Source organism: Leptodactylus fuscus, chromosome 4 (genome assembly GCF_031893055.1).
Source record: "Leptodactylus fuscus isolate aLepFus1 chromosome 4, aLepFus1.hap2, whole genome shotgun sequence".
Taxonomy (NCBI): Eukaryota; Metazoa; Chordata; class Amphibia; order Anura; family Leptodactylidae; genus Leptodactylus; species Leptodactylus fuscus.
This window is the reverse complement of record NC_134268.1, coordinates 161,621,578-161,647,442: the sequence shown is the minus strand read 5'-3', so window position 1 is coordinate 161,647,442 and position 25,865 is coordinate 161,621,578. Positions and strand designations below refer to the sequence as shown.

At 41.6% G+C, this 25,865-nt stretch overlaps 1 protein-coding gene across 1 annotated transcript in view; it reads right to left on the bottom strand.

Moving 5' to 3' along the window:
- Positions 1–25,826, bottom strand: part of PIK3R4 (phosphoinositide-3-kinase regulatory subunit 4) — a 30,365-nt gene extending 4,539 nt beyond the window's left edge. Inside the window, exons 1-17 of the mRNA XM_075271291.1 lie at positions 25,709–25,826; positions 21,885–22,646; positions 18,752–18,885; positions 16,873–17,455; positions 16,027–16,161; positions 13,189–13,410; positions 12,391–12,564; positions 10,799–10,944; positions 10,467–10,670; positions 9,973–10,174; positions 7,806–7,993; positions 7,519–7,729; positions 6,843–7,008; positions 5,042–5,206; positions 3,776–3,987; positions 2,496–2,642; positions 138–238 (exon numbers count right to left, since the gene is read on the bottom strand). Coding sequence (XP_075127392.1) covers positions 138–238; positions 2,496–2,642; positions 3,776–3,987; positions 5,042–5,206; positions 6,843–7,008; positions 7,519–7,729; positions 7,806–7,993; positions 9,973–10,174; positions 10,467–10,670; positions 10,799–10,944; positions 12,391–12,564; positions 13,189–13,410; positions 16,027–16,161; positions 16,873–17,455; positions 18,752–18,885; positions 21,885–22,614 — 3,720 coding nt within the window. The 5' untranslated portion in view covers positions 22,615–22,646; positions 25,709–25,826. The remainder of the gene's footprint in view (positions 1–137; positions 239–2,495; positions 2,643–3,775; positions 3,988–5,041; positions 5,207–6,842; positions 7,009–7,518; positions 7,730–7,805; positions 7,994–9,972; positions 10,175–10,466; positions 10,671–10,798; positions 10,945–12,390; positions 12,565–13,188; positions 13,411–16,026; positions 16,162–16,872; positions 17,456–18,751; positions 18,886–21,884; positions 22,647–25,708) is intronic.
- Positions 25,827–25,865: the final 39 nt, after the last annotated feature.

Genomic DNA, 25,865 nt, shown 5'->3' with positions numbered 1-25,865 from the left:
GATTTGTTTTGAAGTGTGGCTAGTCACTCGCTCAATGTCTATTTCATGATAGGTAAAGAGACAAATATCTTAGATTAATACTACAAACGAATGCTATATAGGACTTCAAGACTGAGTATTTCATGCACAAAACATACCTGCAATTCTGATAGTGGAGGAGCATTGCTTGCCCATAATGTGAATCTTCTATCTCCAGTCTCCATATCCCACATAGATACTTCATTGTTGCCCTGAACAGCTACGGGTTGGATGAGAGAAACAAGGGTTTAAGAATAAGATAATATGGGGGTTGATATAATGAATAAGAGACCGGGGTACCCCTGGGGTTATTTGAAGTGTCAGGAGAATAATAAAATGATGTTCCCCTCTCCTTGCACACTGTCAGCTACATGCGGATTAAAGTGAAGCTGCCAGTATGTGATGCTGTGCTTTAACCAATGAGGTCTCCAAATATGATCTTGTCTTTAAAACATGACCAAGATTGTGGCACTAGCCCCCATGGCTCCGGAGTTAGAGTTGTTTAAAATGACTGCTCCCTCTGGAGTCTCTCTGAACGTATCCTGCTAGGGGTAAGCCGTAATGCACTTTGCTCCAAACCCAAGCAGGATTTGCTCAGAGCTGTGGGGGTTAACTACAATTACATCATCTCATAAAGTTGAAATAAGGACTTGTACTTAAGGAGGAATCTGCCAGGAGATTCATGCTACTTGAACCGTGGGCAGCACAACATTTCAACAAGCTGCCTTGTTTGCAAAAGGGTTTCAATCATGGCTTAAAGACGAGACACTAAGAAGCATCCTGGGAGGATGGGGGAGAAGAGCGTCTCCTCACAGATTCTCCCTGCCCAGCTCAGCCTGACTGACAGGTCTCTCCAAGCCAGGTGGGAAGAAGTCAGCGAAAAGCCCCTGGGTCTTATCCATTTTTGCCTCTTATTAAACTGCAGTATTTTACAGTGCTTCAGAGTAACCAGATTAAGGCTGGCTGCAGATGACTACCCTTTGCCGTCCCGTGCACGGGCCATACCTGCGCAGCTCCTTTCATTGAATAAATATGAGCCATGGAAACACAGGCTGCAAAATAGGACCTGTCATATCTGATGTGGCCCAGACTGCCGGCTCCGCACACGGGACCGTGAAAATCATGGTCGCGTGTATTCGTCCATAGAAAAGAATAGGCCCGGATAGCACACTGACCCAGACCGCAGTCAGACTGTGGGAGTCCAGATATATCAGCCCCAGGTCTCTGACTTGTGTGCAGTTCCAGGAGGTGAAAGGAGGTGTATGCTTCGGTCCTGTAACCCTGAGTCTGGTGAGACAATATTGCCCCTGTTGTGTTCGTGTGGCTGGAAGTAAGCCACAAGTATAGTTAGGTTAACCTTTCTATTTAGCTAGATGCTCAGACGAGCAGGTATTTATTTTGTTTGTACCTGAACTCAAAGTTTATTTATTTACCTGTTGTTTTTTTTTTCTAAATAAACCAGTTTGCTGCACATTTTGTGTCCCTGTCTTGACTGAGTGGGTCCGCACCACTGCTTCTACTAAGCTAACTTCCCCACAATACATACAGCCATGCATATGCCGTAGATTTACAGTCTCCCTTTCAGGTTCCTGAAGATCATAAATCCCTGTAGAATATTTGTCAAATGCTACATAGAACATGTTACTAGTTTAATAATACAGCATATGCTATACATATACTACATTATAGATTACCCCCTAGACCTCACTAATCTGGATATAACCCCTGCTGACCTCATGTTGATTGATGTTAAACCTCTGTGATTTACAACAGCTCCTGTAGGAGTGATAAGAGCAGCTTCTCCATTCAGAGGTTAATGCTGGGAGTTCTTGAATAAGGGAAGCTTTTAGGACTTATCACTTTGATCAGCAAAATTTAACTCTTTATGGTGATCACAGTGAAATGAAAATAACTCATGTTTCACAATGTGCTAACAGAAGTTGCTCCCCCTGCCAGCACCTCCTTTCACCTTCTTATCAGAGGTCAGCAGGGAGCTTAGCTAGAGATAACAAACAGTTCACAGTCCTCTGTTAATAGTTAATTCACACATGGGGTCCTTAACCCATAATAACCCATGCTGAATATAAAACTAATATATATATATATATATATATATATATATATATATATATATATATATATATATATATATATATATATATATTTTTTTTTTTTAAACGAATATATATACATACACACAAACACACACACATACATGGATATATATTCTAAATAGGCTTATGTGCAATGGTAAATAAATAAAATAAAAATTATAATAAAAAAAAAATCATTAAAATGATATTACTGTGTAATCCAATGCATGCCACAAGTGCTAAATGTGACCCAAGCACTGAGGCATCAATGACCCGTGGTCTTGAAGGGGTTAAAGGGAAGTTAACTTCAACAACAATAATGTTGAAAGTTTAAAGACCATCTAATCAGATTTCATACCCTTCCTGAATACAGAAAGCACTCACCAGCTATGACCCAAGACTGATACATAGTATGCATGCTCAAGGGATGCATGAGGAGACGCCGAATTCTTGCCCGAGCAGGATGAGTATGGCTGGATATCGGCAACTGGAATCTCATGTCCCAGCATGCCATAGTTCCACTGCTGGTTCCTAATAAAGCAAATGAACCTTTAGCAAGTATTAACTGAAACATACAGATTTACTAAGGTGGTATTTCACCAAGCAGTATATCAAGACGTTCGAAAAACAAAGCTCTAGAACTTAAAGGGAGTCTAGTCACCAGGGTCAAGTATACTAAACTAAGCACATGTTTAAACGGAGTCTATCATTCAGAAAATACATTTCTAACTAACCCTAGGTTGGATTAGCCTTTATAAAGGCTATTCTAGCCCTAACTTTTGTTTATTTTTTCCAGGCAGCGGTTTTTGTGTAAATTTGTTTTTTGCAGATATGTAATTGAAGATCACGGAGCACAGGGGGAACATGAAAAAACTTGGCCAGGCGAGATTTCAGTATAGCTCCATGGACCTGTCACTCAAAGAAGGGACAGGGGTAGGGTAGGGGGACAGGGTAGGGGGGGGGGGGGGGAGTATTAGTGTTGAGTGTAGCTCAAAATGTTCGATATTCGTTTCGAGTAGCCGCTCAATATTCGACTACTCGAATTGAATATCGAATCCTATTATGGGGGGAAAATGCTTGTTTCAGGGGTAGGCAACATTCGATCAAATTATACTTACCAAGTCCACGAGTGAGGGTCGGGCTGGATCCTCCGAGAAATCTTCTCCGTGCAGCGTCCCCGCGACATCTTCCGGCTCTGAATTCACTCTGCCAGGCATCGGGCCTGGGCAGAGCAGACTGCGCATGCCCGCACTACAAGAAAATAGCCACTTACAGTCAAAGCGGCCATTTTCTTGTAGTGCGGGCATGCGCAGTCGGTTCTGCCCAGGCCCGATGCCTGGCAGAGTGAATTCAGAGCCAGAAGACACCGCGGGGACGCTGCATGGAGAAGATTTCTAAAGGTAGGAGAAGAACCAGCGTTGATTGGCCGACTGTATAGCATTCGGCCAATCAATGCTGGTTCTGCATCGAACTTTTCCATTCGAATAGCGAGTGGTACTCGATCGAGTAAGAGTATTTCGAATACCGTAGTATTTGATCGAATACCTACTTGATCGAATACTACTCACTCATCTCTACTAGTGATGTCTAGCTCGGTAACTTTCCATTAGAAAGCAAGCTAGATGAGCAGTTTACACAGTAAAGGAGAATAAAAAGAATCTTACCAATACATAGCCAGCACTGATGGATATCCACTGCAAATGAGGTGATCAATCCCAATCGTAAATCATGTTTCAATGTCCAGGCATTACTAGAGCATCTCAGATCCCACCCAACCAAAGATCCATTGACGGTGGCATAGGCAAGAACAGACTGGGATCCGGAATTAAATAGATGCATATCTACTGCACATCCATCTTCCCGTAGGTCCAAAGTCCTAGGTACAACATAGAACTTGTAAGGTCTCCAGATGGCTATGGGGAATAATGTGATGGTATAACTCATGTAGGTCAGCAGTTTGATGGTTTAAAGAAGACCTGACAGAGGAGAAGCAGATCAGTCTAAGCACCATCGCAGAGGAGATAGACCAGTCCACATATAGTTGTCATTAAAACATAACTAAACTTTCAGACAACTTTTGATTTCCTGGCAGAATTTGTGTCATTAATTAATTTTGGAATACACTTTATTAACAAATTTTGTCACTATGCATTTTTGCTTGCATTTTGTCCAAAAGTTTAGTTACATATTAAAGGTTGATACTACAGAGGTAATGTCCAGTGTAGATTACCAGTGAATGGAGGCATGGACTTGGATCATATTGGGCATTTCTTAGTAAGCGCCATGAGATTGGAAACACTAGTTATAGCTGGAGGTATATCTACAAGAAACCGTTCTAAGAAAATGTTTCTAAAACTGCTTCTAGAGAAACCACATTGAGATTTTTTGAGATTGTTCTGTAAATATCAATATTTTAAAATTATTTATTAAAAAAAACCCAATAAACAAACATGTAATCTCAGTACATCTATTCTCATCAGAGACACTCCCCTGAATGAGCTGATCGCCTCAGGGCCCACTCCAAGCACCCCCTGCTGATTTTTCCAAGGAATGTAGTGATCAGTCAGGCATTTGTATTGTAGGTTTAAATGGTGGTCAGTCGGTTGGAAAACGGACCATATTGCACAAAGTCGACTTCATCCAGGAGAACAGAAGCTACTTGTATGGATTAGCTTTCCAAGTTGCAAGAAAGCCCGCCCATCACCCGCATGCACCACACTCATCATCATTTACACTACTATTGTAGTCATGAGCTGATATAGATTAAAAAAAAAAAATTTAAAAAACTCCCTCCAATGTTGCTGTGTTGAAGGAAAGGTGCAAGCTTATTGTTCTGTAGATATCAATTTAGGCAGATTACATTTTAATAATAAGGAAGAATATTAAAAAAAAAAAAAAAAAAAAAAACACAAACACACCACACAATATACCTGCTTTGCAGTGAATGAATTTTTGGCGATTTTGGTGGTTTAGCTCCTTCAATACCAAGTAGTTGAATGTTGCCATTGTCTGACGCCACAGCCAAGTAATGGGATCCCTGACAAAACGTCAATGTTTTCACACGCCCACCAATTCGGGAATATGTCACTGTTGACCTAAATCAAAAAGGTGGGAGTTATACATTTCAACTAAGTGACACGTAGCAGAATATAATGTAGTATATGCGCACTTACTAAAACTTCATTATGTACACAAAAGGTTTCTAAGTCTACTCCACTAACTAGCGTTGCATTGTCTGCACCATGGATTACATGGCAATATTCAAGAGTGAGGGCGGGTTCACATCTACGCCTCGGTCTCCGCTTTTAGGTTTCTGTCTTCTGCCGACAGGAGCCTGAAACCCGGCAGACAGTGGCCACCTGTGAGCGTTTTGTGGTCTCCGCGGTGAAACTGCTTTTTTCTTTTTTAACCAGACACAAAGTCCTACATGTCCAACTTTGTGTCTGGTTAAAAAAAACCTGGTTTTACCGCAGAGACCAAAAGATGCTCATGGACGGACACTTTGCAAACCCATAGAAATGAATGGGTTTGAAAAGTGACTGCTGGTTTCCGTCTTCTGTCAGGGTTTCTCGGGCAAAAGACGGAAACCTAAAAGTGGAGACTGGAGCGCAGGTGTGAACCTGCCCTTACTAAACTTTACCACAACGTCTGATTTTCTGGCAGCTTTCGTGTTATTAGTACATTTTGTAATATACTTTAACAAATTTTGACTCCTTTCTGGGAACTCCTGCATTTTTCATGCTTTCACTTGCCTCTCTGCGGAGTTCCCTGCCTCTCATTTTCTAAGGTGTATGGGTTGTGTGAAATCAAGAGAAAATGAGGATTGGACGGGCCACTTCAAAGGCTGTATCTCAAGCATTATACAACGTAGAAACTTGTTTTTGGTGTCATATGCCAATCCCAATTGTGATTTCTTCCTGAGATATCCCTGTAAATCATACAGGTAGAACCACATCTTTCACATGACACCGAAAGCAAGTCTCTACGTTTCATCACGCTCAAGATGTAGCCATTTGTAGTGACCCTCCCCCACCCTCATTTTCTTTTCATTTCACACACTCTGTACACTGTACTGAAGCAATGGAAAGAGTAAAAAAAATGCTGGATTTCACATAAAGAAGCCAAAATTTGCTACCAAAATTTATTAATGACACAAATGCAGTCAGAAAAGCAAAAGTTGTCTGAAAGTTTAGTCTCACTTTCACAGGACTACCTGGATTTGCCCGTAGCATTTACAGGGGGAAAACTAAGTAATTTCTTTCATTTTCTAAAGGGCTTCTTCAAAATATAAGGCAGACATTCATATATATAGTCAACAATTACATTTGGGTGGAAAGTGCTTTGTTTCTCAATATAAAAATTAGGTTCTGGTGATATTATCACTCCTTAAGGAGAGATCATGCAGACCTACAAAAGCCTTTTTCTCTCCACTGGGGGAACTATGGGAAAAATATGCAAAGGCATGATGTTCAAGAGAGCAACCCCTAGAGGGCAGCAAATAGAGGCACTGTTTTCCTATTTACATCTTGGGAAACAGATATAAAAATTAGGTTCCTCATTCCCTTCCCGCAAATAGACATAACTGTATGTTCACTTTAGCAGTGGGATCCCACAAATGGGTATACAGTGATATCCAGTGTATGGCACGGGCACAGGAACAGTACGAGAGTCGTCTGCAGAGAGTGTGAGCCTGACATCCCGCTGCAAAAATTGTATTCGGACATGTTATACCTTGTTGTTGTAGTTTTTCCTTCCATTTTCTGGCTATTCCAGATTTTTACCGTTCCATCATTTGAGCAAGTGGCAAAAATTGAATGTTCATCAGAGACACGGATTCGGTTTACTGGGCCTTTATGCTCATGTAGATGTGCCACCAGCAAGCCTTTAGGGTGCCATCCTGGGAAAAACACACACGGTTTAAAACAACTAGAATATTTAGATGGTTCTAAATTTCGGTCAAATGCACTGCCATAAATGCTATATGTCTAACGATAGCCATACATATTAGGCTTCTTACTGTGGCCTAGTGGCAGACATTTTAAGCACTAGTACAACCAGTGGGATAAATTTCACCAAATGGACGATTTATTTGGTTGAATTCATCCATTTGTTTGTCTGATCTGTGTGGCCACATTTAGAGTTTGGGGAACTACCAATCCCTGGAAATTCCACCCACAGCCGTGTCAACAAGTTGATCTCTAGTACGACGGAAAAGCATTCAGCATAAACTTTCCCAGATACATGTAAGAAGATCTCATTGGTGAAGTTGATTACATCAGATCCACAATTACAAAGCAGAAAAGGCTGAGCTGCTGTGAATTGAGCCTATAACTATAAGCTATATAGTGAGAGTACTACAAAACAGCACATTAATGTCATCTGAATGATAGAATGTTCTTTTGTATACCTGTCGGAGGCGGCTTACTCTCCCATTCGGCACTCTCCATCATGTTTTTGGCTATCCTCTCTGCATTGCACTGCTCCCGCTTCTGTTGTATGAGCTGCTGAAGCTCACTTTTACATGTAGTCATGCGAATTTGTAAAGCTGAAGGCTGAGATGTGCTGGTGTAGATCTGTAATGTGGGTCTCCTTGACTGGATTCCTGTTCCTTCAGATGTCTACAAGTAATGGAATAAGATGTATCAGTTTAGATTTTCTGTTTAAAATGTTTAGAAAATATAATTTGTACATTACCTGCGGCGATGAGGACAGAGGGGCAGTAATGGCAGCAGAAGACTCTGAGCGAAGAGGCTTTGTGGCTTCCTGGTCCGTAGATGGCAAAGTTCTTGGTACATTCTGGGTTATATTAGCTGGTTCCATTGCACCAAACATGCTCTTCCACTCCTCATTTACATTAGAATCTTGCTTTACATGCTTCCGTGCTAGAGGGTACAGGATACAGTAAAATCTAATAAAACATTACAACTTCAATATGGAGATTCTTTAGAACATGTATAGTGAAACATCTCCAAAAGACCAACTCCTTACCCCGACCAAGTTTTCTATAACATATATTCAGTTTTCTTTGAGAAGACAACCTCTCTAGAAGACCACTTTTCATGCAATTTTGGGTGCTGATCTCAAAGAGGTTTAACTCACAAAGAGCAGCATTTCAGCTTTGACCCTAGACTATAATAAAGACTGTGTATATATACAGTATGCATGTATTCATCTATATACAGTTGGGTACAGAAGTATTTGGACAATGACAGCATTTTCATCATGTCACCTCTGTTCCGAAATCCCACATCATTGCAAACAAAGGCCTCTGGGACGATTGGGCATTATGTTAACCCCTTCCCGCCAATGACATTTTTTGATTTTCGTTTTTGACTCCCCTCCTTCTAAACCCCATAACTTTTTTATTTCTCCGCTCCCAGAGCCATATGAGGTCTTAATTTTTGCGGGACAAATTTTTCTTCCTGATGCCACCATTAATTATTCTATATAATGTACTGGGAAGCAGGAAAAAATTCAGAATGGGGTGGATTTGAAGAAAAAATGCATTTCTGCGACTTTCTTACGGGCTTTGGTTTTACGGCGTTCACTGTGCAGCCAAAATGACATGTCCCCTATATTCTATGTTTCGGTACGGTTCCAGGGATACCAAATTTAATTTACATTTTGACCCCTAAAAAAAAATTCCAAAACTGTGTTAAAATTTTTTTTTTCTAAAAGTCGCCATATTCCAACGGCCGTAACTTTTTATACGTAAGTGTACGGGGATGCATAGGGCGTCTTTTTTTGCGGGGCCGGGTGTACTTTTTAGTTCTACCATTTTCGGGAAATGTTCTTGCTTTGATCACTTTTTATTCAAATTTTTATCAGAATCAAAACAGTGAAAAAACGGCGGTTTGGCACTTTCGACTCTTTTTCCCGCTACGGCGTTTACCGAACAGGAAAAATATTTTTATAGATTTGTAGAGCGGGCGATTTCTGACGCGGGGATACCTAACATGTATATGTTTCACAGTTTTTAACTACTTTTATATGTGTTCTAGGGAAAGGGGGGTGATTTGAACTTTTAATTCTTTTTATATTTTTTTTAACTTTTGTTTTAATTTTTTTTTTGCATTTATTAGACCCCCTAGGGGTGTTGAACCCCAGGGGGTCTGATCACTAATGCAATGCATTACAATGCTAATGCATTGCAAAAAAGCATCCTTTCTTTTGCAGGCTGCATAGACCAGCCTGCAAAAGAGAGGCTTTGCAGACAAGCCTGGGAGCCTGTACAAGGCTCCCGGCTGTCATGGCAACGGGGGGTCGGCCCTGGAGCATGCTCCAGGAGCCGGCGATCCCGGCCAAAATGGCGGCGCCCATGCGCCGCCGGGAAAATGGCGCCTCCGGCGCCTTTGACCGCGGCGCCGGAGGGGTTAATGCCTCCGATCGGTCCGGGGACTGATCGGAGGCATTAGAGCCGGTTGTCTACTGCTTAAAGCAGTAGACACCCGGCGGCTATGGCGGCCGCGCAGCTCCCGGGCGGTCGCCATAGTTACAGACCCGACATGCGCCGTACTATTACGACGCATGTCGGGAAGGGGTTAAAGGGAGCGCCCTCTATTGGGCTGCATGACTGAGGCACTGACTTCCTAATTGCATCATGGAAGACAGACTTGCACATCCTCAGTGAGCACCCTCTATTGGACTGCATGACTGAGGTACTGACTAATTACATCATGGAAGACAGATTTCCATATTCTTCCCATGTATGCATGCAACAGCTACACATTTAAGCAGAGTCAAACAAACATTCAAGGTTTATTCCTTAGGGGTTTCATTTTTCAAAAGTAGCAATAGATTCACAAACCTTGTCAGCAGCAGGCACGTAATAGGAGATGGTTAGAAGGGTTTTAAGACTTACTGCGCTTATCTTCTGTATCCAGTTTTGTTTTCACAAGATCGGACTGTCTTCCGCTCATACCCAAAAACTGCAGGTCAATGAGTCCCTTCGAAGAACTCTCATGAATGTGATTCTGATCAGCCACATTTGCCTTGGCTTTGTTGGACTTTAACATAAAATCCTTAAGTGCCAAAAGCTTATCTTCCTCATCTTCTGTCATTCCCTAATTGAATAAGAAGACAGAAATTATTTACATGAAGAAATGGTACAGATTTTCCCCCAGAGAGCAAATCAGGTTTTCTAAATCCCATTCACAAGCACTGCACTGTATGGTGCTGCAGAGTTACATGTGCAGTAAATATATAATGTGAGAACATTATAGGGCCAATAAATACTAGTCAGGCCTTTTTCAATAAATCACGTCCCTAACAGTAGAACAAAAACCCATCATCAGTATTTTATGGCTACATGTGCAAACAGATCAACATTAGGGCATCTGTGGCTTCGCTATATACCTGTGACAACAGTTTCTTCAAGAGTTGGGCAACAGCTGGATCTTCAGCAGGTGCGACCTCAAGAATAGTACCATTCCTCTTTCTCTGACGCATATGAAGATGTCTAAAGAGGCTGGCAATGTCCTTTGATCGCAGAGCATAGTCAAATATTGACCGGCTTACAGGTTCTTTCAAAACGCTCAGAAGGACAATTTCCTTGTCGATCTGCAAGTGTGAAATCACATAAAGCAGAAGAACAGTAAACAGGACTAATAATAATGCAAGTGAATTATTCTCATGAACAGAATTTAACCCGTACGCCCTATAAACTACCCCTGATGCAGGATACATACCTGAATAATAGGCTGGGTAATAAATGGATGGAGATACGGCATTAACTTACAGTAGACATCGGCTATGTTTAACTGCTGAGCAACTGTAGTAATAAATCCCACAGCTCCATATCGAATCCATAAGTTTGAGTGGCACAAAAAGGGGGCTGAAAGAAAAATGGAGAAATTCAATACAAAAAAAAAAAAAAAAAAAGTTTATAGCAAGACCATAAAACTGATTTGAAAAGGGTTCTGTTCAGTAATTTGGAAGGGTCACAATGCTTTACAAAATAAACAGAAGATATACTTGCTGATTTGCTGCCACTCCTGTTTGGTCACTTCCCAGGACCCCTGCAGGGCTCTTTTTTTTTTTTTTTTAATGTAGATAATGAGCCCCATATAGGGATCACAATGTACATTTTTTCCCTATCAGTATGTCTTTGTAGAATGGGAGGAAATCCACATAAACATGAGGAGAACATACAAACTCATTGCAGATGTTGCTCCTGGCGGGATTCAAACCCAGGACTCCAGAGCTGCAAGGCTTCAGTGCCAACCACTGAGCCACCGTGTTGCCCCTGGGCTCTTCTTAATATGGCAGTGTGACAAGTCAGCCAATCCCTGGCTAAAGCAGGTCACTGGCTGAGCAGTAATACATTGGGGAAATGCCTAGATTCAGTGGCTTTGGATCTCATCTAGGTCCCTTGCCCCTCCACCATTTAGGGTATTTTAGACAGGACAGGAGGCAGGAAGACTGTTGTGAGAATGACTCGGACATTTACAATGGATTGAGGTCAGGGGCCTGGATAAGAAGTGGGATACTTGAATCTGAGGGAATACCCCAAGTAACACATGGGGATTTATTTTCATATTTATAAATAGCAAAATCTCTTAGTATTGGATCACATTAATAAAAAGGTACCAGTGGAATGTGAATACTGACTCTACATTATTACTGGGCTGATTTAAGTACGTGTGTCTACACCAGCTCTTTGAAGGCAGAAAATTACGCCAGGAAAATAACAATTTTTGCAAGGCCATAAATGATAAATTTGATGGGGGTCATTGTCCCTACGACAACAACATTGCCTTTGAAGAATGAGGTCTGCAGAGAGTGAAATGCAAAAACCAACAACGTTTATCATGGTTGTATGTCAGTTCTAGGATGCAAAAACCATGATAAACAAGCCTATAGGGAACATGAGTTTCAACATTAGGTACAATTCCCCCCCACCCCCCCAAAAAAAAACAAAGGAAAAAAAAAAACAAAAAAAAAAAAACCATAACACACAAAATACAGTATAATGTACCAGACCTCAACACGTGAGTTAGGACGCACCAAGAAACAGCGGTGTGCCAAGTGAGGGCTAACAGTAGCCAAACACATTTACACATTAGACAGAAGTAGGTTGATGGTTGAACAACTGCTGAATGAAGGAACATTCGATGAAAGCCATCACACTAAGAAGCCAAACATATTTCATGTTATATTGGCCTTCACTGTTGCTCAAACTGGTCAATCACATCAGGCAATAGACTTATGATCTCTATAGGAACATTCTTTCACTGAAAAAGGTTTGCGGACTATAGAACAAGCATATGATTATACATACCAATGTCACACGAGAATTCATAGATATGGGGTTTCTGGAGAAGTCCGAGCTGACACATACACGTGAGGGCGTGACTGGCCTTAAATATGACAAACTCTTCTACGTCACTCAGTCCTTGTTGGAGAAGTGGTTTTAAAATGGATGAACTCTGCCAGCCCACATACGCAGCAACCCCTGAAAGCGTAGAATAGGACGGTTATATATAACAGGAAGGGATGAACAATCTAACTGCTCGGGTTAAAATACCATTATAAACCATTAGATCTGTCTATGCAAAGTTAAAGGATTTTATGGGACTACAGATCAACTATTCTTAGGACATTAATACCAATATAGGTGCCAGGATTCAGAAACCCACCAACCAGCTGACTGAAGAGGTGGTAGCTACATTTTCTTTACTGCTTACTAGACATATCTTGTACATTGAGCAGTGGCTGTGCATGAAGCTAAGCTGCAGTACCAGGCACAACCACTAGGTATTGTATGGAATGATGTCTGGAAAATAAAAGGATGTAGCGCTCATTGTAGAGGATGCAGCCCATATAACGGATCATGCTGGGAGTCGGCCACCACTGAACTAACTGATATTGATGACCTATTCTGAGGATAAGTCGTCAATATTAAAGTCCTGGAGAACGCCCTTAAAGCACCATGGACAAGGGTCATCTACCTAGTAAAACCCTGCCTCATATACTTTTATTATAAGAATCAAATCTTAAAAGGCTCCATTTCTTTATATGCCCGATACTCTTTGTATTGCTATCTCTTAGCCATCACCCATATACAGTGTACACTTACCGACAATACTGTCAAAGAAAGCTCCTCGGAGATGCCAGTCATTCTTATCATTGAGGAAGGTAATCATATGAGACAGAAGGACATCATTTGCTTTTTGACGGCCGAAGAACACACAGAGCCTTGTTATTCCATTATCCATTAATGTCTGTTTCACTATGTTTTCGGGGTCACTTAGCAGGGTCACCACCTTTTGCTGAACCATCTCATGTAAACCCTGCAATTCTACATATACAAAAATAGCAAAACAATGACTGATACATGGTGATTTGCTAAATGGGCACATAAATAACACATTTTAGTGTGAGATTAGCAAATATTTAAAGAAAGATATCAGCTCAGTGATGTTCATACACTTCTGAGTATAGATGACAGATGCAGAGAAACGAGCCAAACCATAGCAGAGAGGGGTGCTAGCAGCCATACAAAAAGAATAAGAAAATCTAAAGAGCTTATTAACAATTATGACCTTTCTTTCAAAAGCAGGAATAGAGAGTTCTTTATAGCTCATAGTGCAGGTAAGACAAGAGCTGCCTATTTTAGTCTATAACACATCAGAGATTCTGGCTGTTACCCTCATGTATACACATCTTTTTAATGTGTATTTAAAAAGCATTTTGGATTTTAATAACAAATTTGTCTGGGAGCTGGAACGCCTCTTTTCTTTGGATTACTCACAAGTACTGAGGGAACATGGGAAAAGGTCACCCCAGCTAGCAGATAGATCAGACTGTATTTTCCACTCGTAAATCATTCTGTCCGCTGTAGTTTTTGTCAGTGTATAAAGGAGCTCTTTGGACCAATGGCAATGCCCTCGTTGCTTCAAAAAGTGATATGTTGGCAACAGAGGCGCCAAATCACAAGGGAAAACACCACTGGATTCAGGTGACCCAAACCCGTATTAATCTGCAGGGCTAGTTTGATATGTTGGGTTCTGATGACGCACTTCAAAAAACATTACTCCAAACCGTCACTATGTAGTTGTTGTAACCGCTGCGTCACTCCTATTACTAAGTCCACTAGCAGGTTCCAGTACCCAGAGGCTACTGCAGCAGCTGATCTGTGATAGTGTGTCCGAGTGTCAGACCACATACCAATAACTTATCCTCTGGATAGATTATTAGTAAAAAAAATTGATTATACTACATGTGGGGTCCATTATACTACACATGGTGGCATTGAGAGGAAAACTATACTACAATTGAGGGCACCAATTGGGCCATTACATAACTATTAACAAAGTCCTATTTTAGTAACATTTATAAGTGACTAGCCTCTGCCCACGACTTCATCTGCGTGTTGTTGGCATTGATGATCCGCCTATATTCAGCAAATTGCTGCAGTCGATGATCCGCCTGCTCCGGCGTTTCGGCAGCTGTGAAGTTGTCCTGCTGCTGAACTTGTTCCTCGCGCTGTGCCCGTGATTGTTCTAGCATCTCATCCGCTCGCTGGGATGCCATATGATGAGCGTGTTGTTGGCGCCGATGATCCCCGTCAGCTCCACTTGAGGAGAGCTCTGTGACTTCTGGCTTCCTTCATAACTGTCGTTGTTTTAGAATTTTGCAACAAATTAGATTTTCTTTTTCCCGGCATGTTTAAAAGTAGCAAACTGCCAATTTGGATTAAAGGGGTTTTCCCATTCAGTGCCTGGAGCAGATCAGATAATATGCAAATGCATGGACTACTGAGGGTTAGCTGAGTGTTTACACAGAGATATAACAGCCCTGGCTTTATCAGAAGCCCAGATAAGCTGCTACAAGAGCTGTGTAATATAGTATGTGAACATAAATTCATAACAGTCGTTAAGTCATGTCATTTACCGGGATAAAAAGTAGCCTTTGTTTTAATCGAGGTTACAAACTATTTGTGCCAAATTTCATTCAAATGCGTTCAAACATTTTTGCGTGATTCAATAACAAACACCAAAATTTCACATTTATAATATTAGTAGGATTACTACTTTGGGGTTTCTCATTTGGGACATTTTCTGACTAGTATGTCCATGCTCAAGGGTTCTGTAACATTCACCTGGTTTGTCACACTGCTGACACACTTTGTATGGGACCAGCAGTATTAGGGAGTCGAAGTGAACAGCCAATAGCAGTGTTCCATACTACATGTAGAGGAATAAAGAAACAAAACCTTAGCTTTGTCCCCACCCCCCCTTCATCCTACTGCATATGCCATTGTATAGCAGCTCCAGGAATGCACTTACAGAACCCCTGGAGAGCTACATGCTTGTAAAGGAGACAAAGGGATAGTCTTGTCCATAAAAGCTGGCACAGCAGGAGCAAGGACCAAAGCAGTAGTGGAGGATAATGCTGAAGCTGGGAATAACCTTTTGAAACAGACTGTATCTTCTGTAATAATAAAGCTTTGCAAACATCAAAACTGAACAGACATTGCAGGTCTGAATAGTGTCTCATCTGTCCATTATGCATCATAGAATCTATAACAAGATTTATATGGCATCAGTGAGAAAGAAAACATTATGGCCTTGGCTCCATGTGGCGAATCCCATACCCACTTTACAGTAAAAAACGCGCAGTGGACACGCAAAGATTTCCAAAACTGGCACGGTTTGGGACATTGCAGCATGTCAATTATACCTATGGAAACACCAGTGGTTTCCCAAGCGCTTTAAACACGAAACCTCTGCGAACTTTCTGTCTAAAGCACTGCGGGTAATACAAGCCTGAATTGAATGCTCCAGAGAGGGAGACAAATTTTAGAATAGCTCTCTGTTCTCTGACTCAAGAGAGATGACTCAGAGGTTTCTTAATAAAATCCGATATATGTTCTTATAGGTTAATGAGAGGTACTTTACAACATTAGACATACCTGTATCATAGTTCTCACTAGGATGTGATATCTCATCCAGCTCTTCACTGCCTGGGTCATTTTCCGTGTTCAGGTTTTTCAGCTGTACCAGCTCTAGAAATATCAGTGCGGTTTCAGCCAACAAAGCTATGTTCTCTAGGTTGACAAAAAAAAAAACGGTTTGTTAAGGAGTCAAAGGGATTTTCATTTTAGGCAATCCCTACTTGTTAGAAAGGTCCCAGTAAGTAGAGAACATTGCACTACTGGGACCATCAGCAAATAGCTGTAATTATTAACAGTAATGTTTATTTATATGGCACCATTAATTCAGTGGTGCAGTACATTTGAGGGTTTTATATACCATACACAAAACAAATACAATACTAACAGTGCCAAATCGGCACAGTGGGATAGAGGGCCCTGCACACAAGGGCATACAATCTATTAGATAGGTGGGGATAGTTGGCCGCATGTGTTCAAAGCAGAAATTATGTATTACGCAGTGCTTACTAATATCAATGGGTTGTCCGCATAATGCAGGAGAGGAAGGGTCCCCAGAATGGAGGTGATTACCTTCACTTTATTCCTACACTAAGGGATGTTAAGGATCCTGAACAAAAGTCCACCCCTACCACCCTATAGTAAATTGTTTTTTAAATTTATTTATTCTTTAAACTAAAGGCTTTATTCACATTTGCATTTGAGTCCCCATTTGGAGAGTCTGCTGCAGTGACCATCTAAAATCACCAGATATAAAAGCGCTGCAATTCAGATTAGTTTCAAGGAATAGACACCAGACAGATCCCATTATAATCAATGGTGTATGCCGGACACAGTTAGCGTCCACCATTTGTAACCTTCGCTCACCTGAATAAGCCAGTCTCACAATAGTTGCTTCATCTTGAGCCAAAAGCGCAATCCCTGGTAAGATGTATTCTGGATAAATATTGATGTCATTCCTTGGCACCTCCATGACCAAAGCTAGCACTTTGGTCAGTGTCCTCACAGCTTCTGCCTTTACTCTGGGCACAGAGTCATTACTAAAGTGCAGTAAATATGGTGTTATGCGGTCTAGTAAAATTTCCACACTTAAGCGTGGTGCCAGATGGAGGATAAGCTCCAATGCTGCCAGCTTAGAATCACAGTACTTTAATGTCTGCAAACATGAAGTTATCACTGACACCAAGATGAGTAAGCCATTTTCCTTAGTCTCTTCCTCTGTCTTCTCACTCGGATCATCTCCACATAGATTATGGATGATGTTATCTAAATCCTTACGGATGACCAGGATGCGTTCATCTGCAGAACTGAAGGTTTCCTTAGCAAACTGGGCCATGTATGGCTGCAGAAAGGTGTAAAATATTTCTGGGAAAGCATTGCCTCTTTGTTGCTTTAAATAGTCTTCTGCTGCCAGTCGCTTTTCAGGCTCACGGCAAATCATCTGGGTCACCTTGATGATAGGAAAATAATCAGTTACCAGAACGATATTGTATTATATCATCAAACCACCAGGCATCTTCTGCACCATCTGATACCTATTCTACACAGTAACGGCATAATGTACAGCTGGCATTCGGGAAATCTATAAAGGAATCTAAAAATGGCAGGTTTTGAGAGGAGACTTTGTGCATTAAGTTGAAAAGGGCACTGCCTGCAATGGCCAAGTCTCTCTCAACAATGGTCTTGACAAATGTCCCCAACCCCTGGTATCAGGTGAAGTAATATGGAAAACCTTAGGTATCACTGAATTCACCATTTATTGGCATCTTATAAAGGACTTAATTAAAAGCTTTGCTAGATCACGACTGAAAGGGATTAGAAAAGTGTTACTGTAAAACACAAACTGGTTATGGCAAAAAATGGAAACAATTTTATCCATCATTCCCAAAGTAAATTGGGGTTCCTTCACAAGTACAAACCAGCTTCTTTTTTTTTACAAAGAGTCACATTTAAAAAAAAAAAAAAAAAAAAAAAAAAAAACTTGGTTCCATTAGTAACTGGGCTAGGATTATATACTATGCCTCAGTCTTGAGGGGATTTTCAGGGGCTGATACACAGATGACTAATTGCTAGGGTACATTATCGATATGTGCATGGTGGGGACTGACATCTGGGACCCACAACGATTGGTTGCAGCCTCTTCCCTTTGACAATGACGTTAAATTTATCAGTCACATGATACGGGAGCAGCTCAGTCCGATTGAAATGAATATGGCCGAGCTGTAACACAAAGCACAGCCACTATACAATATATGCCGCTGTGCTTCGTATTCAGTGAAGAGGCTGTGGCTTCTTCTACTAGCTGATCAGTGAGTGTCCTGGGAGCCGGATAGGGTTGTCAAAATACAAGTCTTTTAAAAAAAAACAAAAAAAACAACAAAAAAAAACTAATTTTAGCCAGACACTATATTTGTTGGGTGAATATGCCCGTTTTGTAAGATTGGCTCGCCATGTGTATGAGGACTTCTGGCTCTCCAGCAAAGGCAATGCCTAGAGAGAGAAGACTGGACCATTGAAATCAGCTGCCCGTATTGTTATCTGAAGGCAGCTTTCTCACCTCTCCCTTTTGAGAACTTGCTCAGTCAAAAGTAGTGTGCATGTATATGAGGAGAGGAATAGTTGTTGGCTGAACCCATGTTTAGCTTACAGACATCTAAAATGTGTATGGGCAGCCTTATGTGACTGGCACTGGAATGAAATGCAGACTGGCTCCTATGGACAAGAACACCATTGCTATAGTACTTACTAGCATCCTGATAGAGCGGTCTTCAATTTTGTTCAACACTTGATCTGGAGAGAACTGTCCTTTTTTATAAGCTAGAAGCTGGGACAGGTCAAATAGTGGAACCCCTTCTGTGAATAGTTCTGCTATGACACAACCTGCCAAGATAGAAAAAAAACAGAATGTTAGCCAAATGGCAAAATCTGTGACATAGCATATCTCACACGTATGCAACTAGTAGCCACAGTCAGCGGGTGACATCATCAGAATAAGACATTGTGGAAATTCCCCATTGTCACTCATGGTGGGAAAGAGGGCTGGCGATTCCTACTAATGTTAAGGACTGCGCAATTAAATTGAATAATAATCAAAAGGTAAGCTTAATGACTCATTGTGAACTTGCTCACACTGATTATTTCAGTTATTTTTCATCCATGCCATTCTATATCATGCCACCATTGGCTAAAGGATGTGTCACTAACTGTACACTATGGAATCAGAATTACTGATCCATGAATAACCAGCACCAAAATTCAGTGGCATATAAACAGGCGTGACATGCAAAGAGGGGAATGTCCAAAAATAATTGTTCAGCAATTGTAAACAAGGTAATGAAACTCAGAGCCCCTACCGCCTCCTGCCTGCACCACCCAGTGCAGTGAGAATTGATCCTCCAACTGTTATGACATCACCCATCCTACCTGAGCAGAAAGAGCAGTGCTCCCAGGGCTGAAAGCCCACCCTCAGTGCACCAACTATATCATTTTATACAAGACTTTAAACTTGTTTTTCTCCAAATCTACAAAAGTGACATATATAACACAGGTATGTTATTTATCACTGTAATGTGGTGGTGGCAGTTGAATATGCTGTTAGATTTCCTTTAAAGGGTATTCTCATCTTAAAGAGGACCTTTCATCAGATTGGGCAGGCGCTGCTGGGCAGAAGGGCGTCCCTGGCTAACTGTCAGAAACGCCCTTCTGACTATGAAGCGCTACAGTACTGGGACCGATAGCACTTTATCCGGGGCACAGATCGGGAAAGCCGACAGTGCGCTGAACTCAGAGTACGGTCAGCTTTCCGGCAGTATATAGAACTGCCTGTGCCCAATCTGATGAAAGGTCCTCTTTAAGGATCCTACCTAAACTGTTAGCTCATGGAAATTCAAAGGTTTTCCTAAATACATTGCTTTAGAAATGCTGCTTCATTTGCCATTTGTGAAATTATTCCTTCTATTGTTTACACTATGTTGCCAAGGAACCAGTATTTCACCCTATCTAGAACTAGAAGAGGGGTGATGTGACTCAGTCTCTGGATCAGTAAATTTCCAGAGCTGTTATCTTCTACTGGTTGCAGTTTGCTTATAAAGGATCAGACAGTGTGTTCTCTCTATGTAAACACAAGGATAACAATGAGTTTACTGCAAGTCCCTTGCCAGTCCTGACAGTATATATAAGGTTTTTCTTTACAATCTTGTGTAAAGAAAAGCCTCCACCCCACAATTCACACTGAACGGCTCCACACTGGAGAAAACCAACAGCTACACCTACCTGGGGCTGGAGCTCAGCCAATCAGGAAGCTTCAAAGCAGCAAAACCCTGAAAGCAAAAGCCTGCAGAACCTTCTACACCATCAGAAGACAACTGTACCACCTCAAACCACCGGTGAGGGTCTGGCTGAAGATATTTGACGCAGTCATCTCCCCGATCCTTCTCTATGGCAGTGAGGTTTGGGGCCCAGCCACCTACCCAGACCAGTCAAAGTGGGATTCCAGCCCAACAGAGAACTTCCACCTGGAGTTCTGCAAATACCTGCTCCATGTCCATTGCAACACCACCAACATGGCCTGCAGGGCAGAGCTAGGCAGACTCCCCCTATGGCTCACCATACAGAAGAGGGCGCTAGCTTTCCAGGCACACACCCAGGGGAGCAAGCCCGACTCCTACCACCACCAAGCATGGCTAAGCCACCTGAGCAAACCAGACACCCACCAACCAGACAACCACCAAACCAAAAACACCAACAGATGATAACCAAGGCCGAAATAAAGGCGACCACAGAGGCAAACAGAGAGCGGTACATTGAAGAATGGAGAAACGAAATAAATAACTCCAAGAAACTCACCGTGTACCAATCCCTACAAAGGGACTACATCATGGCCACCTACCTGGAGAGAATACGCCACCCCAAACACAGACAGACCCTGAGCCGGTACAGACTGAGCGCCCACAACCTAGAGATAGAGACGGGGCGATACAGGCAGACGTACAAGCCACGGGAGAAGAGACTGTGTCAGCACTGTGACCAGGGGGCCCTAGAAGACGAGACCCACTTCCTGCTACACTGCACCAAATACTCAGCTGTGAGGGCCGTCTACTACCAAAGACTCTCTGCCCACATCCCAGACTTCATATCTGCAGACGAGAAGAGTAAACTCTACATCCTACTGGGAGAAGAAGAGGCCACTGTGGAGGTCGCTGCCCAATACGTGTCCAGCTGTCACCAAACCAGAGGAAGATGAGACTCCACGGACTGTTATATTTATCCCAATACACCCGCCCCACCCCACCCCCCCATATAGCGGTCACCAACTAAGAGGAAGACGAGACTCCATGGACTGTTATACCCCAATCCACCCACCCCAACACACACACACACACACACACACACACTTTACTAGCTTTGGCAATGCCAAATATCTATTCGGACGTGCCAATAAAGCTTTTTTGATTTGAAATAGACATTTACTGTGCATCACATTCTTTCATCTGCATGATTATAGATTTAAGTAATCATAAATAATCTCTCATTGTAAAGGCAAGGTCTATAGCTATTGAGGTATGTCATAGTTCATGAAACTGCCAAAGCCCACCCACCAGTTTGTTGAAAAACACTTAGTAATCTTCAGGTGTAAGTTATAACACACTCTTTGGACACTGGACCTACTTTGATTTAGGAAGCCATAATTTGTAAAAACGCCACAGCATGCCTTTTTTTTTTTAAATTAACAGTGCAATACCAAATGAAAAATAAGCATTTATTTCTGATTTGTAAAGTGCTTTGGAATATGTTGGTGCTATAAAAATCATCATTATTTATATGCAGTTCTTCGAATTTGTGCATGCTTTAGCATTAAGTTTTGGGATCATGAATACTACCTGCAGAGAAGATATCCATTGCCCGCTTCAGATCCCCTCGGGCTCGTTGATTGTTATTAGTAAGGTCCACCAAGGGTGTAGATGGATCCTTGAGAGACTCTAGCTCTGTGGAAAATGTGCTACCATCGACAAATCTTTCTGGTGCTATGTAACAAGTTCTTCTTCGAGAGGTGTCAAAAAAATAGTTGAAATCTGCTGGGTTATCCTCGGGTAGATAAGTTGGCTTGAAACTTGCAAAGTCTGTAAGAAGAACCCAGTTCCAGCTTGACACCATGACATTTTCCGTCTTGATGTCACCATGACACACTCCAGATTTGTGCGCCTGATCGACAGCGGTCAGGATCTGAAATGCAATCCACCTTTTTTCAATGTTATTGAGGAATGGACGTGTGCTGATCCGATCATACAGATTATCCCGAACATACTGTCTGAAGAGTAAAGCCGCCTTCTCATTCAGAGTAAACTTTTGAAATGGAAGACAGTTCTGGGACGAGCAAAGTCGAATCTTTAACTCTTCAAGTTCCTGTTTATAGTTTGTTAATGGCAGTGAAGGGTCCTGTATTGCAAAAACTTTGACGACAACAAAGCCTTCTCTATGCTTGGCTCTAGCAACCTTAAAGAAGCGGGTGCTTCCCAAGCTCTTGTCATACTCATAATCATGAATATCTGAAAAATAACTGTCCACCGATAAGATCTGAGAGGGAGCTATTCCTGCTAGCTGGTTTCCCATGATCTAAGCGCTTGAAGTCGATAGGTAAATTGCTGAAATAAATAGAAAAAAAAAAATAAAGTTTTTGTAGGTTAGGAAGCATTTTTATAAACACTTTATTGCAAACTTGATTTTAGACTACTTTCATACTTTGTCTCATGGTCAGTTTAAGACTAAGGCCCTATGTAGCGAAAAACACGCAAGAAAAATGCTGCAGATAAAACACAGCGAAAGTGTGCTACATTTACATTACACATTGTTTTCCACCTCCTATTAAATACATAGCGAAAACACTCACAATACAGCAACTGAAATTAACATGCTGCGTTTTTCAAATGTGTGCATGAGATTATATGAAGTGTCATTTACTTTTCTGGCACTATTTTTTCCCCACTGTGTTTCCACAATGTGGGAATTTTGCCTAAAAAGGATTTCCAGGAGTTACTGATGACCTGTCCTTAGAATAAGTCATTAATAAAAGATTGGCAGGGGTCCGACACCCAGGCCTCTGGTATATAAGGTGTCTGAAGAGGTTGCAGGATTGAAGTAAACACTGCAGCCTCTTCAGTAAAACTCATTAAGGCCAAGGCCACACGTGGCGTCCCACAGCAAAAAAAAGCGCTGTGGGAAAAATCGTGGTGGCAACGTATTGTGATTCTTCCTACAGCGCTTCAGACAGAAAGTTCGCAGAGCTTTCCGCCAGCCAGCGTTTTCTAACTAGCATATCAGACAGCAAAACTAACTGTACTTATGGCTCAGGAATGGTGGTGGTTTCAGAAAAAATTCCAGCTATGCTGGAATCAATAGAACAGAGCGTATTAAATGACAAAGGGAGCAGGACTTGGTGGAGATGGTGAAAGGTCCTTGATGAGATAATTCCATTAAATATATTAAAGGGCTTTGTGTGGGGGCTTACTGTGGAGCATATGATACTGTGTGGGGGCCTACTGTGGAGTGTATATAATACTGAGTGGGGGGTCCTACTGTGGAGTATATAATACCGTATGGGGGCCACTGTGTAGCATATAATACCTTATGGGGGGCCACTGTGGGCAGATTGTACTGTATGAGGGCCCTTCACTATTTATATCCCACAGAATCGGCTTTATAGCAGACGTGATATTAGTACACACTGTAATAACATTGCACGATCACTATAAAACAGATCCTGTGTGATATAAATAGTGAACATTGTTCAAAAGTACTGAATGCAGAGACCTTTACCTTTCACTTGTATCATTGAAAGCTCTGTAAAGCCCCATTTAAACAACTGTATTTTGTGGGTCCATAACTGTCTACAATTGTGGATTCTTTGCCATAATTTAGTGGATTTTGGGTTGCAGTTTGGGCACCTGGTCTCTAAAAGTTTTGAAATCACTGGGTTAGGAAATAGATTGGGAGTCCAATTGCCCAGGTCCCCACCAATAAGTAGAAAGGGGGAACTTTTGTTTGCGCCCCCTCCATTCATTTCAGGGGGAGTACTGGAGATATCTAAAGTACAGCACTCAGCTATGTCTAGGGCCATACCTGCTGATACACTATTTATCTATATACATCTGATTGAAATATAAAATGAAAATTGGATTTCGCAGCAGCAAGATTGCCCCATGACACAAGAAAGGTATGTGCAGTAGGCGAGTAATAACCTCTACAACCGCATAGAAGTAGGTTAGAAAAGATTTTAGTGGTAGAAGCTTCCCTTTAAATTTCCTTTCTGTTGCTGCACCACTGCGACTTCCTGCACTGGTCATGTGAATTATGTACACACCATTGTTACTGTAGGACCACTGGAACATTGGAAAGTTTAAAAAGCATGCCACGGTTATTTATTTTTTTAATAATCTAGGGAAATATCTTGCAATCCTAGAAAATCTCTTTCAACTTTGCAATAGTCAGGCTATTAGAACTTCAATAAAAGACTATTCCCAGCATCTGAAGACAGTGGTGTCAAACACGTGTTATTGTTTTGTTTTTTTTTCGAAAACCACAATTTATTATTAAAAAAAATAAATTATATATATATATATATATATATATATATATATATATATATATATGTGTGTGTGTGTGTGTGTGTGTGTGTGAAAATGCTAGATGTTACGCCAAATTAGACGATTCTATTAAAAAACTGAATTTTCATAAAATCTTAGGGCTAATTAGATTAATCAACCAGCCCTAGTTAAAATAATAATATAACAGTCCAGGCCTTCCTGAAGTTGTATGTCTGGCCTTAGAGATAAAGGATGCGGTTACAGATCTCTTGCCTTATACTCAGCTTCCATACCCTCTATATCTTAATGCATGCCAAGGAGCTCGAGACCCATTTTCCCCAGACCCTCTATAAGGGCTTCTTCATATCTGCCAGACTCTGCAACCACATCTGTGTTAATTCCAATATGACTTGGCCTGCCATGCACGTAATTAGGGTTTCCACAATCTGAGTTCTGTCTATACCATAACATGCCACACTTTATGGACAAGCTAAGGGTTTCCCATGCTGGATGACAATATAGTTAAATCCTTACACAGACCCATTCCTCAGCCTTGGATTTCTGCTGCAGAAATACACACTGGATTTAGCTGGACATGTAAACACGGCCCAATTCTGGTCATCAGCTTTGTCTCCACATTCACATCTGCGTCACAGTCTCCATTAGGAGTTTGTGTCAAAAATGTCTTAACAAAAAAGTTCTAACTTTCACAAAAAAAAAATAAAATATTAATTTGATATAAAATATATGATATAATAATAATACACCTGAAGGAGCCCATTATAGTCAATGTGGTCCCTGAGGTTCCATTTGTCGCTGTATTTCAGGATTTCATGCCCTTTGTCACTCTTGAGGTCCTGACACAGACCAGAGGACAGACAGGCTGTGTCCACCTATGTGCAGTCCTTACAGGGTCACAGCTCGGCGCCATAATAACACAATGCACTGATAGCAGCTGTGACAATAGGCCGTCACTGACTACACAACACAACACTGCACAGCCAGAACCCCACAGCACTATCTGCTAGAAAAGAAGCAGTCATGTGACCAGTGCCCACCCAGCGCTCTAACTGCAGCCAGGACTGGACGGTAACACGGAGATCACGTAATACACGACGTCATACCGTGTGAGCAGGTCCGTCACGTCTGTGAGCACTACTATACCGGGTACTGGGCTGTACACCGGAGGATACAGCGGCCGTATACACCGGAGCTCTTCAAAACACTTCCATCACTGCGGATATCACCGCCTACTTCCTGACCGGTAGCCAATCAGCGCGC